The 15,944-nt window shown below is 47.6% G+C and overlaps 1 protein-coding gene across 2 annotated transcripts in view; it reads right to left on the bottom strand.

Moving 5' to 3' along the window:
• Positions 1 to 8,462: 8,462 nt before the first annotated feature.
• PHF3 (PHD finger protein 3) overlaps positions 8,463 to 15,944 on the bottom strand; it is a 909,072-nt gene continuing 901,590 nt past the window's right edge. For both annotated transcript variants that reach the window (XM_069606191.1, XM_069606192.1), the window contains one exon: positions 8,463 to 11,759. In XM_069606191.1, coding sequence (XP_069462292.1) covers positions 9,613 to 11,759 — 2,147 coding nt within the window. In that variant the 3' untranslated portion in view covers positions 8,463 to 9,612. The remainder of the gene's footprint in view (positions 11,760 to 15,944) is intronic.

Genomic DNA, 15,944 nt, shown 5'->3' with positions numbered 1-15,944 from the left:
ATGTTACTTATCTGTAACTATTGTTCTCCAGCATGGGTCTGGCATGGATTCACATGCTCAGAAATATTTCCTGTCAGGCTGGGAATCCTCAGTAAAAGAAAAAACATTTTCACTTTCACTTACAAACTGGATTTCTCCGCTAAACCAAACGCTGTTCTCTGGGTCACACTGCCCAATCAAATGACAGTCCTCTTCCCTAACCCCTCCTCTGGCAACAATCTTCAGATTTGGTAAGCATGTAAAGTGGCAGTATGACCAAGAAGGGCATAGAGGGGTCGGAGGGAGGGTTTGCAAGTTAATCCATGCCAGACCCATGCTGGAGAACAAGATTTAAAGGAGGCAATTTAAACCTTCTCCAGCATGGTGTCTGGCATGGATTTGCATGCTCATGAATAACAAATACATAGCAGTACAACATTACACAACCACAGGAGGTGGCAAGGCTCAATAGAAGCAATTACACTTACCCCTCGAACAGGCTCACCTCAAGCAAACAGGTTGCATAGCACAGCTTGGCCGACTCTGGACTCCTCCCTGGAATCCCTGTCGACGTAGTAGAATTCTGTGAAGTTGTGCGATGACCTCCACGTAGCAGCCCTGCAGATGTCGAGCAGGGGCACACCAGAGAATAATGCTGTTGTTGCAGCAATCGCTCTGGTGGAGTGGGCTCTTGGACGGCCGGGTAATGGTCGGTTAGCCAACCAATAACAGTGCATGATGCAGCCGGAGAGCCATCATGAAATGGAAGCCTTGGACAGGGCCTTCCGATGGTTCACATGACCATAGTTCATGAAGAGCTGTGAAGTCTTCCAAAAATTCTTTGTGCGTGTCACGTAAAACTTCAGGGCGCGAGCAACGTCCAGCAAGTGTAAGGCCCTTTCCGCCGGCGACGAAGGTTTCAGGAACAAAAAAGGTAACACCAAAGGGCTTGTTGTGGTGGAATTCCGACTGAACCTTCGGCATGAAGGAGGGGTGCGTACGTAGCACCACCCTTGATTCGTGGAAAGTCAGGTACGGTTGCTTGCAGGATAGGGCCTGGATCTCACCTAGCCTTCCGGCAGAGGTGATGGCCACAAGGAAGTTTTCCATATGAGGAACTTGAGCAGGGCCTGAAGCAGAGGCTCGAAGGGGGCCCCCCCATGAGCTTCGTCTGAACCATGATGGGTTCCCATGCAGGGACAGGGGCCTTAACTGGCGGGAAAGATCTGAAAAGTCCTTTGAGAAACTACTTGATGAGTCAGTGGAACCAAAGTTAAGATTTTCCTGGTGACCTGGTGTAGCGGAAGATAGCCGCCGGATGGACTGTGATGGAGGTGTGTGCTAGTCCGGCCTTGGCCAAGGATAGCAAGTACGGCAGGATCTGTGAGGCCGTGACCCTCAAAGGGGTAATCTTCTGTGACCGGCACCATGTAGCAAAATGCTTCCACTTGTGACCGTAGCACTTGACAGTCGACGATACCCTGGTTTGGCTAGGACCTCCCTGCAGTCCGCAGGCAACTCATACCGTCCAAACTCTAGGGCTGGGGGAGCCAAACCCTCAGGTTCAGCGATCCTGGGTCATGATGCAGGATTGTGCCTCCTTCCCTGGTGAGAAGATCCGTAACCAATGCCAGCTTGACCGGAGGTGATGCTGACAGACTGAGAAGGTCCGGGTACCAAATCAGCCTCGGCCAAGCCGGGGCGATGAGTATCATCCTGCATTGACACTATCTGAGTGTGTTGATGACTCGTAGCAGGAGAGGGAACTGAGGAAACGCGTACAGAAACATCCCTTCCCAATGGAAGTAGAGCGCATCACCAAGGTCCTTGGTGGAATCTGCTGGCAAACCTCTGGCATTTGGAGTTCGCCGCCATTGCAAATGTATCGATCTGGGGCCGGCCCCATTTGAAGAGGCGGTCTACCTGATCTTGTCGAAGTTCGCCCCACTTGAAGAGGCGGTCCACCTGATCCTGCCGAAGTTACCACTCGTGGCAGGAGCGCAGTTCCCTGCTGAGGGAACCTGCGATGGTGTTCTTGACTCCCGCTAGTGAAGAGGGATGAGGAACATCCCTTGTCCGACGGCCCAACGCCACAAGTCCTGCATTTCCTTGGAGAGGGCCGGGGATCGAGTGCCCCCTTGTTTCCTGATGTAAACATGGTGATGGTGTTGTCCATGAAGATCCTCACCACATTGCCCTTCAGAGACACTAGGAACGACTTGAGGGCCCAGAACACTGCCCGTAGCTCCAGGATGTTGATATGGAGATGCTTCTCCTCCGGCAGCCACAGGCCCCTGGTTTGTAGAAGTCCAGTGTGGGCTCCCCAGCCCTCCGGGGGAGCGTCCATGGTCACCGTCTCTTGGTATGGAGGGTTTCAGAATCCTGTGCCCTGTGTGATGTTGGGACAGACGCCCCACCATCGTAAGGGCGACTGAACTTGTCACAGAGGGATCTTGTCCCTGAAGCATCCGGACACCTGAATCCAGCGCATGTCCAGGAATTCCTGTAGAGGTCGCATTTGCAACCTGCAGAGCCGGGTGAGGTAAATTGATGGCCCACATTGCGGTCGTCTTAGTCAACGACAGCAGTTGCACCTCCCCTTGAATGGCTGCTATCCTCTCCTCCGAGGGTGTCGTCAGGCATGACACTTCATTGAATCTGGTGCCTAGGAACAGAGCATTCTGCGATGGTGTAAAGCAGGACTTTGGAAAGTTGACAAGAGAATCCCAGATCTGTCAGTAACCGGATGGTCCTCTCCTTGTGCCCGGCCAGCTCCCTCGAGTGGGCGCAAATCAACCAGTCATCCAGGTACGGGTATACGTGTATGCGCTGAAGACGCAGATGGGCCCCAACCGGCACCAAGCATTTTGTGAAGACACTGGGGGCCAACTTCAAGCCGAAAGGTAGAGCCTTGAACTGGTAGCGCTGTCCCTGCACTACGAAGCGTAGAAACATTTGATTTTTCTTGTGAATGGGGATGTGAAAAACGTCCTCCAGGACCTACGACGTCAAGAAGTCTCCTTTTTCCAGTTGCCCGAGCACGTGACCATCCTGAACTTTTAGGACTTTAGATATTTGTTGAGACGGGATAGGTCTAGAATAGGCCTCCAGCCCCCGCCCCCCGTCTTCTTTCTGACCAGAAAGTATCTTGAATAGACTCAGGAGCCATTGGGGCGCTAGCCCCATCACCCCTTTTTGCAGCATTGCCTGTACCTCTTCCAGGAGCTGAAAGCTGAAGGATGTGCGGCTCCTGCCAGGCAACCAGTGGGATCCGCAGACACCTGTGTTGAAACTCCAGGGTGTGTCCTTGGGTAAGAGCATCCAGCACCCATCTGTCGGTGGTGACCTTTGTCCACTCGCAAATGAACTTCATCAGCTTGCCTCCCACCGCGGTGTGCGGGTGGGGGCCTCTACATCCTTGTCAGTCCAGGTTTGCTTCCTGTCCTAAGTGTGACGGCGACGCAGTCCTCTACTACCGTAGGCCTAGGAACGGTCTCTGTAGGCTTCCTGAGTTGTGCATCAGGAAGGGTGACGGGTGGCAAAGCCTTTTGAAGACCTGCAGATGGCAGAATCTAGTCCATTTGCTTTTATAGTGGGACTGAGTCGAGGGCCTCCTGGCTGGCTGAATGATGTCCCAGTTGTCATCTGAAAATCGAGCATGCTGAAGCATCAGCTGATCAGGAGCCAGGCCACCAGGGCCAGTTTGGCTGGGTCTGGATGCTCCACTGCTCTGCTCTGCTAAGTCGGGAAGCAGAACTTGTGGAGGGTCCCCTGGAGCAAAGGGGTGGCCGGAAACACGTAACACCTGCGGCCGTGCCATCAGATCTGGAAGGAGTCTCCCAGTGACACTCCGGCCTGCCAATGAGGCCAACTGGGGGCACTTGGCATTCAGAGGAGAGGCGAACAAGTCCAGGTCTGCAAACTCCCAATGGTGGAACAGGGGCAACAAGGAGTCGTACAACTCCCACTTGCAGGTGTTGAGCCCTAAGCGACTCAGCTGATCCGCTTCTGTATTGCTGTTCCCCGGCAGGTGGGCTGCAGGAATCCAAATCCTCTCTGTGATCGCAACCACCTCCATGCAGAGGAGAGGGAGGAGGGGGGGAAGGAGGGAACAAGCTTGTTCAGGTAAAACATTGTAGTACAATTGTCCGTCCTGATCAGAATTGCCTCATCACTGATTAGGGGCAAAAAAGCCTGGAGGGCCAGGCCCACTGCCCTGAGCTCGAGAAGATTGATATGTAGGACGGCTTCCATCCTGGACCATGCTCCATGAATCGTATAGCCCTCCAGGAGTAACCCCCAGCCCAAAACAGAGGAGTCTTGTCAACACCAGGGTAGGCTCCGGTTGGTAAATGGGGCTCCCACTGAAACATTGCCGTCCATTAGCCAACAAAGTTTGGGCAAAAGGAGCAGTGGTATTGGGATCCTGTCTGACTGAGAGTCTGTCTCCTGATCCCAGTTAGCCGCCAAGTGGAGCTGGAGGCACCTCATCTTGAGAGAAAATCCCATCTGATGAAGGAAATCCGCCAATCTCTGGCAGGAGCGCCCTCACCAGTCGTTCAGATAAGGGTATAGATTATGGCCCTCCAAGAGGAGAAGGCCCGCCACTGCATTCACCAACTTCGTGAAGACACAAGGGGCCAAGTTCAGGCCGAAGGGCAGCACTGGAAGAATTACTACATAATCATGAACCGCAGAAACATCCGATGCAGTTGATATATGGATACATGCAGGTACGCATCCTTGAGGTCCAGGGATCACATCCAGTCCCCTGCACACAAACTCAGCTATGTGCGCGGGAGTAATCATCTTGAAGCGTTCCAGTGGTAAAGACAGATTTAGAAATGACAGGTCCAGGACCACCCTCAGGCCAGCCGAGCTGTTTTTGGGTACCGCAAAAAAGGTCCATGCCCTTGAAGGGCAGATCTAGGATCCACTCCTGTACATCAGATGAAGACTTGGTGGCGTGCATCCAGGCCGTCGTTCTCATCTCAACCCGAAGACACAGCCCTCTGCTGGCTGTGTCGATGTAGGAGATTGAAGACTCCATTAGGTCCTGGGCAATGGTCCCAGCATCTGCCAGACTGTCCTTGAAGAAAGCTTGTTTGTCCAAAGGGAGGTCGGGCAGAAATTCCCAGAGCTCCCGCTACATCTTCTGGTTAGATGCGGCGAAGAGGGCATCCGCGTTGTCCTGCCGCAGATGCAGTCCTGAGATGGAGTAACAACACTTTACCAAGGACTCAAGGACTTTGTCCTCCTTGGTAAAGGACCTGCTGCCCAACTTCTTTTTCATCTGGGCACTGGCCCTGGGTTTCTCCCAGACTTTCTGCACAACCTGCAGCACATCCTTCTGGAGTGGAATACCGGACCGAGTTGTGGTGCATTTCCCCAAGACCTCTGCTAGCACACCAGACTCCTAGGGGGCTTCCTCAGGAAGAGGCACCCCCAAGAACTCCACCAGGCCCTGGAGGCAGTCATGAAAGGCCTTAACAGATGCCAAGGGCTCATTGTCTTAGGCATCAGTCATCCTCGTCGTCCGCAATCCCCCCATTTTCACAGCCCGAGGGGAATGCGGACCCCGGGACACAGATGCCAGCAGGGCCCCCCCACCCCAGGTACAGAGCCGCAGACAAGTCCAACGGCTGTTCAGGTGGAGGCATTGGTGGTACAGGAGGGTCAGCATGACCGGTAGGGCTTAAACCGGTGGAGCTACCAGCACCGGGAGAGCCGGAGGAATGAGAGTAGTCTCAAGGGGAGGGGGCTGAGGCAGCATCACCTGGGGGATAACCTCCTTCCCAATGTCCTTCAGGAGCCCCTTCATCTGAGGGGAAGGCATAAGGAAGAGGAAGCATTTGAATAAGCAACCCTCACTAGCCACTGGGTTCCTAGGAGCCCTGACCTCCGAGGTGCTAGGCCTCCGCTCCTGGTCAAAACGCTGAGGCACCTTGTGCGTGTAGCTGTAGGTTTGTGATGGGTAAATGTACCCCCTGCAGGGACCAAAACCCTGCATCGTAGGATTCGCTGCCACTTCCAGAAGGAAAGGGGCTGGCATCATCCTGCAAAGCCCACTCGATGGGCAGAAGCACTGGCAGGCAAGATTGCCACCTGCCTGGCAAGCTCTGCCAAGTCCTCCTCCACCATTTTGAAGCCTTGCGCCACGCCCTGTGGGAGGGTGCAAAGGCCCCGAGCCAAGAGAGGCATCAGACACAAGAGGATATAGCTTGGGTTTTGTGCCCAAAGCAGAGACATCGACCTTAGAGAGCCCTCTGGTAGGCGCTGAGCCCTCACCTGAATGGCCAGTAGTCGAAACGTCCTGGATGACGGCCTCGGAGGTAGGCAGGGAGCCCTCGGCATCTGTGCCAGTAGCTGTGCTGGATCTAGCTGAGAAACAACTCTTGGAGGTGGCCCTCGACAATCCATCCCTTACCCCTAGGGTTAGAAGAAGAGGTTGAGCCTGATCATCCGTCCGAGGACACTCTGGTAGGGCCCCGGGACCCCTCAGCTTTGGGAGTCCGTAGTCTGGAAGGGCTCGGGGCTGTCCCTGGACTGCCCATAAGAGCCCCAGGAACCCTCGGCTTGGGAGTCGGTAGCCTTCGAGGCCTCAGGCCTGCCAGAACCTGAATACAAAGAACCCCGATCTTTGGAAACCCCGGGGAAGGAGTGTCTGTGCTGTGGAGCTGTGCTGAACAAAGGTCCTACCTTGTCTTGACGAGAGGTCCCAGTGACTAAGTTCTTAAAGCAGAGAGGGGGAGAAGGGTGGAAGATCTCCCTCAACCGCGACAACTGATTCTTCAAGTCCCTGTGACAGAGTGCTGCAGGCCGCAAATGAGTCCCAGCGGTGGTTGGGCCCCAAACACTCAGACACCTTGTGAATCCTCCTGCGGCCGGCATGTGCCGGGGAGTTGAGGCACCGAAAAGAAGTGAAAAACTGGGAGCAAGCGGAAAGTTTAAAAAAAGGTCTCCATGCTGGCTGCCAGGTCCGACACCGTCCGTGCAGAAAAAGGGACAGCGGTGAGGTGCTGGAGGTTTCCCACGTGCTATACTAAATTTAAAGGGGAAGCACATTTTTTTGCTGCCAAAGCTTCCGATACTAACCCCATATTGGGGGACGCTCACAAGGATGGAGGACATGGGACGGGACATGTGAGTAGAGCTGCAGAATGTGCCCCCATAGTGAGGGGCCCTTTATGGTGTAAGACAAAAAAAAAGGTTTGAGGGCCAATTGTAATGTATGTGAATAGTGTTTTTGACATGATGTAGGGAATTACAGTAGTGATGGCAGGGAGGGAGAAGGAACAAACAATGGATGACAATTAAGTGATTGAGAAGGGGATTAGAACAAAGGGTGGCAGGTGGAGAGGGCAGGAAATAGGCATAGCCAGATGGATAATTTCAGTGGGAGGGTGGTGCGGCCCAGGAACAGATTTATGACCAGTTTCAAGAATGTCAGGAGGACTGGTTGTGCATTGAGTCAGCTGACAAGATGTGGTTGGGAGATGTGGGTACTGAACAGGGAAGACTATAAAGAATGTGAGTTGGAAAATTCAAAGGGTGTCCCCCACTCCCCATTTCCATTCTCTCTCTGTCTCAGCTACAGTAGGAAATCTGACAAACGTTCCATATTTGGAACATATAGGTGAAGCATGAAGTGAACATGAGTGAGAAACAGCAAAACTTGGGACTGATGCAGCAAATTTACCCTGGCATTACTCTTTCTGGTGCTAGGTTGGCATAAGATTCTAGACAGATATCAACTAAATAAGTTTCATTAAACAATAGTACCATTGCTTCTACAGACACACAAATGTTTAAATTGTAATACTGTAATTCATTTAATAATTAGATGTTTACATATCTGCAGTATGAAAGTCAATTTGCTATGCGGTCTAGCCGATTGCATGTCACTGTACTGCTATTTTACAATAGGCATTCTGATGTTCTTAAGTCATTTTAGTGTACTTAATGTAATTAAGTCTTGTATCAACAATCAGTACTAAATGTATTCGATTATAAACAAATAAAAATAATAATTTGATCTTTGTGACCAGCACTAAACATATCTACAGCTTTAATGTACAAGATCGATTTTGGGACTCTCACTCTTGCCACAGTTCTAACCAATGTGCACAGCATTGTTAACGTGAGTGGTTCACAAACGTGGTGGTACACTTTGCTTTCCGTTGTTCACATGCTTGCACTTCTAGGATATAAAGAATGTGTAGCTGCAGGCCTCTGGTACACCCTACACAGCATTACAGCAGAAATATTACAATGTTTTCAGTCACAAGATATGAGATTGTGCAAGTCTTCTCGAAGCCCATCAGTTGCTTGCAGGTTGCTGTGCTCTAGGTTGATATGCGCTGCGGCCAAACCCACACAAAAACAGCAATGCCCCATTGTAAGCAGCATAAACACAATTCCACCATTTTCTAACATAATTCACTTCACCGGAAAGAAACTGTTCATAAATTTGGAGAGTTCCATTCAGGATGACACTATGGATTGTTGTTTTATTTTGGAAAATGAATCCTTCACATCAAAGCAAGCTTTAGAAATGACCAGCCTTCTATATTAAAAAGGTACCAGAATGATGGTGTCCAAGGAGCATAATAATATTTGTTGTAGAAACACAGATGACTTGTGTAAGAGGAAAAAAAGACTGTACAAAAAGTGCATTAATACAGGACAATTCTGATAATACTTTTAAAATCCAAGCATTTTGGGAACTGTATTCAATAATCTACATAATGCATTAGTCGGTAAATGCTCCAAGTGTTCCTAAATCAAAAGAGGCGAGCACAAGCCAAATATAAATAAATCATAATGAAATACTGAAGCACAATGAAACACTGAAAATAAGGGATGGTAGCTGTGATGTTTGAAATTACTTAATTTAACGAGTGGAAATGCAAAATATGAATTATAATTGCTTAAATCAAAATATTTACAGTTTACGGTACAAAGTGGGGCAAAAGCTTGTTCATTAAGCACAAACAACTTGAGAGAATCAAATTAATTAAATGAATTATTAAAAAAATAAAAAGTAACAGAAATGACATTTACAGATTTTGTTCAAAGATGGCAATCTTTAAATTTAAAAGCAAATATAAAAATATCTTGATGTTCACAATAATAGATTAACTACGAATTCTTGTTAACTTAGTTAAAAATATGCTTTGAGGCATAGAGTACATCTGATCAAAATGATAATTAGTGGATTGAAACAAGTCTTTAAAAACTGTATTTTACATAGAAATCTTCAGTATCTCGGATAAAATGTTAAACAGAATTTTTCAAACAAAAACCACAAGCAGTACACTTAACTAATTCAATATTTTCAATTAAAACACATTTAAAAGCCTTTATTACTTTATAACAGAAATAGCTCTTAAAAATTTAATATACAGCAATGTAAAAGTTTCTTTATTTAAAAATATTACATCTCTACCTTATAAGGAATAGTTGGTATAATGTATAGGAGGACATTGGATAGAACCTGAAAAAGGACAGGTTTCTGGGAAACACCAATAATGAATAAAAATATGGCATGATGCCAGCAGGCCTTTTATCATTTAGAACTTAATAGTTTTTTTTAGCATATATCAACGACTACTTTAAAAGCCTGCTTGCATCTCACCTTTTGTGTTTTACTCTGTCACTCTGGTCCTCATCTTTATGGTGTCTTCCTCTGTCTTTTTCTCCCTCTCTGTTTCCATCTCTATTTTTTTCTCGTCCTTTGTCCTTTTCATGACCATGCTCACGTTTAGAATTTTCTGTATGTTTGTCTGTATTTTTGCTCTCTTTATGCGTTTTACTGTCAGTGATTCTATCACTGTGAGACACTTGAGACCTGTCCTTTTCCCTGCGAGAATCATCTTTGCCTTTTCGCTCTCTATCATCGTCCTGGCTTCTGTCCCTTTCTCTGCGTCTATTTCTTTCAGAGTCCCGATCGTGGCGCTTTTCCGATTGAAATTCTTTTTCTTGGAGCCTGATTTTCCTCTGGTAGTAGGATTCACTATAAAACCTTTGCCTACGTTGAACATCATTGTCTCGGCTAAAGCCTTGCTCTGGAAATAAATCCGGTCCATCCCAAGGTTCACTGTGACGTCTTCCAGGCAGGCGATTATCTCTGTGAAATAATTGTGGCGCTGCCTCCAAGTACCTAGGCTGCCCTGGAACCAAAGGGTACCCATGCGGGCGAGGTCCAAAATAAAGGTTGGGGTGACCTGGTCGTTGAGCACCAGGAGTCCATGACACCATCGAATTTTGCAAGCCTGATTCTAAAGACCGAAATCTTAACGGTGGACCTCTTGGGAAACCATAACCTGGAGGAGGAAGCAATGGGGGGGGCATATTAGGAGGAAATCCAAACATAGGGGGGTAATTCTGAGGTGCAGGGAACTGAAGTAAGGAAGGGCATAACTTTGGACTTTGAACGATAGACGGTGGGTGTCTGGGTGAGGAGTAGATATCCCCAGATGCAGCAGTAGGTTTGGCTGTGGTACTCCGGGTTTCTAAATGAGCGTCAATACCTGACGAACCTCTTCCAAATGACTGCAAAGAATCCATATTTTGCAGCAATGTGGTTCCCTGCAAATGTTTTGTGTTTTCATTCTGTAAATTACCCAAACGACTGGCTCCTCTTGTTGCAGAGAAACAATGACTTACTCCAGGCTTCATATTATCTTTGTAAGGGGAGTCATCATCTACAAGAGATTGCTTATTTTCTCTACCTGATGGCTCATTACCTGAAGTTTCAATGTGTTGCTGGGATATAATATGTTGACTTTCCTCATCTCTGATGCAGTTGCTCGTTTCGACATCGGAAGAATTTAGGTTTTGCTTTCGTCCTGCTGCTTGTCTTGGATCACGTTTAATGTAAACAAATTTTGTCGACCTAGTAGATTTACAACTACCATCCACAGGAGGGGAGATGCCATTATTGTCCATATTACCTTCACTAGCTGTGGACACAGCCACACTAAAATATGCAGTCCTTTCAGATGCATGTGAAACATCATGTTGGCCATCCATTTTTTCTTTCCTTTTCACTACTGCATCTTCATTTGACTGAGCTGCAGAGAGATTTTCTAAAAAGGTTTCAGTTGAAACATCTGGTGGTTTTCCTTTAAGACTAAGTCCTTTCAAAGTTCTTAGAGCATAAAGACTACTTACCACTGGAGAATCTACTGCTTTTTTCACCTTAGCTGAATCTTGAGATAAATTAAGCCTACCTTTGATGTCTGAAACATCTGTGGTTACCTCACTCACTGTTTTCTCTTCATTCAAGAAGGATTTTTCATTCATTGCCATGTCGCTATGTTCAAAAACGTTTTCATTATCACCCAGAAGAGACTGAAGTATATCATCTACAGGCAGTGGTTTGTTGACTAGTTCCAGCGTGGAAGATTGATTTTCCCATCCAACTAAGACACCTGGAAGAAAGCGCAGAGGTTTTGGTGGCTCGGATTTGCTCATTACTTGGACAGGTTCCACAGGAGTTTGAAAATCGGCACTGTCGTCATCCTCCTCCAGCTCTTGGGACCGATTTCTGTTCTTATGTAAAACTGTTGTAAAGGAATTAAAAAATTCATTTTCATCCTCATCTTCCACCTCTTCAGTCTCCTCTTCATTAGAGACTTCATTTTTAGTTCTTTTTTCTGGAGTAACATCTGGAGTATTTCCAAGTGATTCTTCATCAAGACTTGTGCTATGCAGCCTTTTTGATCTCTGGCGAATTATCAACGCCAAAAGTAAGTTTGGTCGACGTGATTCCAGCCCTGCAGTAAACAACAGCAGTAATTAGTATAGAGCAAGAAAAGGAGCATAATATAGTAAACACTAGAGAAATAAGCTCATTTTTTCACATTGAATCATGTTTAGGTGTTGAACTACTACAAATATGTAGTTGCATGACAGAAGTATTACCTACAGTATGTTGGTGCAATTACTAAATATTCAAATGCTCAAACAATAATTCCTCACCAATCCCATGTACAACATGGCTCTATAAATTAAACGCATCAGAGAATTTATAAACATTCAATATTTGTGCAGATTTAAAATGGTTAAGGTTTTGCAAACAATGACGAGACCTCCCAACATTGTGCTGCTAAAGTTGTGTAAAAGGTTGTACACCACAATCTGCAAAACATGCTGTGATATCCCTGCCAAAATGCACCAGTACTTGAAACCACTGATGATACTGAAAACTCAGAGGGAGATGGACAAGCAGCTGTTTATAGACATTCGTAAATGTACATACACTGCCTAGTTACAATTCTGATGAGGCATCACCCGGCCAGATTCTGTACTTTTCCTCTAGAAGTAAGCACTTGCCATAGGCTCAACCACAAAAACATGTTTGACACATTCTTACATCCAACTGTGCTGGGTCTCCTGGGAAACAGTCAACCCATCAACACCCGCAACCACTGTATCATTACACGGTTGAATTGCCTGTTTTACCAGCAGAAATAGCACATGTGGGTGTCCTGAGTCAGGTGTGGTGGTTTATGGAAAGTTAAAAGGAAACACCAGAGGGAGACGGATTTCTGCAGCCCTCAATACAGGCCCTTGGCAGCCATGGAGACTCTGTGCAAGAACAAATAATCTGTGTCTAAGGAGAGCATGAGAAACAATTCGAAATTTGGAAGGCCTCTGGAGTACATGGGTGCCAACAGAAAGTAGTGCACCTGGGGCACGAATAGCCCATCTGGTTTTGCCCATCAAGGTTCTCAAATTGATTCCCAATTTGTTGGACTAGGATCAGAACAAACTATATGAGAACAAAGACAATAGAAGGAAAAGTACAACCATGGGAAATATAAGGTAATCTACTCAAATAAAAATACTTTATTTATAGACCACATTCATTAAACTACTTTCTTACATAATTTTTAGATGCAATTATTATTACCAAAACGAAATTCTCGTTTAGTGCTTATTTGCTCAACCTCTGACTAAGGAAAGGAAGAGTCAACCCAGGTAGGGTTTGAGCCAGAGACCAAGAGATCACACACAGATCCCAGAATAAGGGCTGAAAATATTGAGCTATTTCCCCAGTTCATTGATACTTTCCTCTAGCAAAATCATGCAAATGTGGATAGCAAGGGCAGAGTGGGGCATTTTACAAAGAAAACGGTGTGACAAAGAACAAAGGATTAAAAAATGAAGTGCAACACCTTTAACTACTTCAGGATGAGTGGGCATAACTGCTATTAAAAAGTAGTGTCTTTGCATAACAAACAGGATATTCTTCAAGAACATTTTAAGCAAACAATATGAAGATGGTGCAACGCAAAGGTTTCAAGGGACTATGAGATTCAGATTCCAATCCGACTCAAGGGCCCCTAATCTATCGCAAAGTCAAAGATATAGCAACTAACTTGTTTTTTGATTTCACAGTCCCTGGGATATGGCACCCAGTTTGCTTTTTGAAAATATCCTGCCAGCAGGTACTTCTCCCCGGATGCTTTAGACTATGGGCCTCATCACGAGTCTGGAAATCCGCCAGCGGTAATAGCGCAAATATTCCCCATTGGGCCCCACTAACCGTTCCGCCAAACCCGTGATCCGGCGGTAATGGGGTCGGAGGGGAGTGGATTTAGGGCTAATAGCACCGGCGGTAATAGCTATTACCTCCGGCGTTACCGCCCAACTCGTGATGAGGCCCTGTGTGTCAGGCATAGATATTCTCAGATATCTCACCCATAGATATTGGGTGTGTTTGGGAAAGTCAAATTTGGGTGTGTTTTTGTTCACCTTACTTTGCCCCTAAATTGTTACCTGCTAGCCCAGTGACCGCTCCATACCTCTGATCTTCTATATTTCTCCTACTGCCTTTTCTCTCTGCCTGCCCATGGCATTATCTGTTTCTCCTATCTCTTCCAACTGTTTCTCTATCAACTTTCCTTCCCTTCTCACTAAGTCTGGTAAGAAGAAATTAAAAAAGGATATCTTGGTTTCTAACCCTGGTCTCTCCATCGCTGATACCTATTCCAGCGCCTCTGCCAGACAAACCCTCACTGACATCCTCTTTTTCGTTCCCTCAGCAGATATCTGGACCCCTCATATGATCTCTATACTGTGTCCTGTCTGCTACTCTCCCTTTAATGGTGGCCCCCGCTGGGAAGTATGTATGGATCTCCGACTCCTTCAGAGTCTTTATTAACATCTATCTAAAAGGTACTGTCATGGTGCAAGGCCCTCAGGCTAACCTCTTTGATAGGCAGTTCCCTCGCCTCATCAACTTCCTCTCCTCTCCAGCTGTCCCCTATTCTCTTCCCCTGGCTACCTTGCCCTCCTACGCTTCCTCCTTTGCTCCATCTCAAGCTCCTTCCACACCTTTGCAGGGCGTACCTCTGATCTGTACCCCTCCCCGGAAGGTCTTTAAGGCTGGCAACCTTCTCCATCTTACCACACTCAATTCTCGCTCGGCTGTTAAACACTTGTCTAACATCCGTCACCTCCTAGAAGAACTCTACCTTGATGTCCTCGGTCTCACCGAGACATGGTTCACGGCCAGCTCTATTACGAGTTTTGACACACTCCTCCCCGACAGCTACAAGATCCTCTCAGCTCCCAGATCCAATCGGCCTGGAGGGGATGGAGCCCTTACCTTCCCCCAATGGATCCCTGCCTCTCTCATTCCCAGTCAGCTTACTCCTCGTTTGAATACCTAGCTTGCAGGCTCTCTCTCTTCTAGCCACTCTCTTACAGTTGCTACTCTCTACCGACCCCATGGTCAAATCACCTCTTTTCTTCCGGAGTGGGCTGACCTCTCCTCTTCCCTCTTGGCCTCAACCACTCATCTTCTCCTCCTTGGTGACCTTAACACCCATCTTGATTCTACCGGTCTGTCATCTTCACTCTCTCGCGACCTCTGTGATTCACTCTTCCCTCTCTATCCTTCCCTCCGGCCCGAATCACTTGGCTGGCCACATACTTGATGTCTTGATCTCATCCAGCCTCCCCCTCTCTACCCCCCTCACCACCCCCTCTCTCCTGGAGTGATCACTGCCTCCTCTCATCATCGCATCCACCAAGCCAAGTCCACTCCTAGATTGCCCCCCACTTCCTAGATAGCAGGCCCATGAAGCGTATGTCAGTCGAGGCCTTCGCTGCAACCTTCTCCCCCCACCCCATCCTCCACCACAGGCTGACTCGCACCCTGACACAGCCCTCTCTCTTCTCTACTCCTCTATTTCTGATACTCTTGCCCCGTCATGAGGATGCGTTTGAAGTTCAAAGCCAAGTGCAATTCTTGGTATGACTCAGACCTAGCTACACAAACGGAAGTGTAGGGCGGCTGAGAGGAAATGGAGGGCTTCTTGCTCATCCTCTGACAAACTGTTCTGACGCCTGCTTCAAAGGCAATACCGACTTGCTGTCCGCAATAAGAAGAGAGTCCACATACAAGCCCGCGTCTCTGCGGCATCTAACAACTCGGCCAAACTTTTCAAAATCTGCAAGGAGCTGGCCAACCCTGCTGCAGTCTCCACCCCACCTGTCACCTCCCACGATCTTTGCAATGCCCTTGCCTCTCAATTTATCTCTAAAACCCAGGACATCCTGACCACCCGCTCCTCTCCTCTCCTCTCCTCTCCTCCTCCTCCTCCTCCTCCACTCTCGTTCTCAGCTTGCTGACCCTCCCTCAGCCATCCTCATACCCCTTTCTCCTCCTTTCCTCTTTTCTCCCCTGATGAAATATCTAGACAAGTCCAATCTATGAAAACACCTTCAAAACAGGTCCATCCTTGTTCCTCTAAAACCATTAAGGACCACATTGACACCGTTGCACCAGCCCTTGCTGATTTCTGCAACCTCTCATTTGCCTCTGGCTCTTTCCCCTCCCCTCTTAGAACACTCCCTTGTGCATCCTCTCCTCAAGAAATCCACTGCTGATCCATCATGTCCGGCAAACTACCGCCCAATTTCCATTACTCCCTTTTTCAGTAAGCTCC

The sequence above is a fragment of the Ambystoma mexicanum genome, chromosome 4p, assembly GCF_040938575.1.
Source record: "Ambystoma mexicanum isolate Mex_15411 chromosome 4p, UKY_AmexF1_1, whole genome shotgun sequence".
NCBI lineage: Eukaryota > Metazoa > Chordata > Amphibia > Caudata > Ambystomatidae > Ambystoma > Ambystoma mexicanum.
Note: the sequence above shows the minus strand (reverse complement) of the source record. Positions and strands in the feature narration are given on the sequence as shown.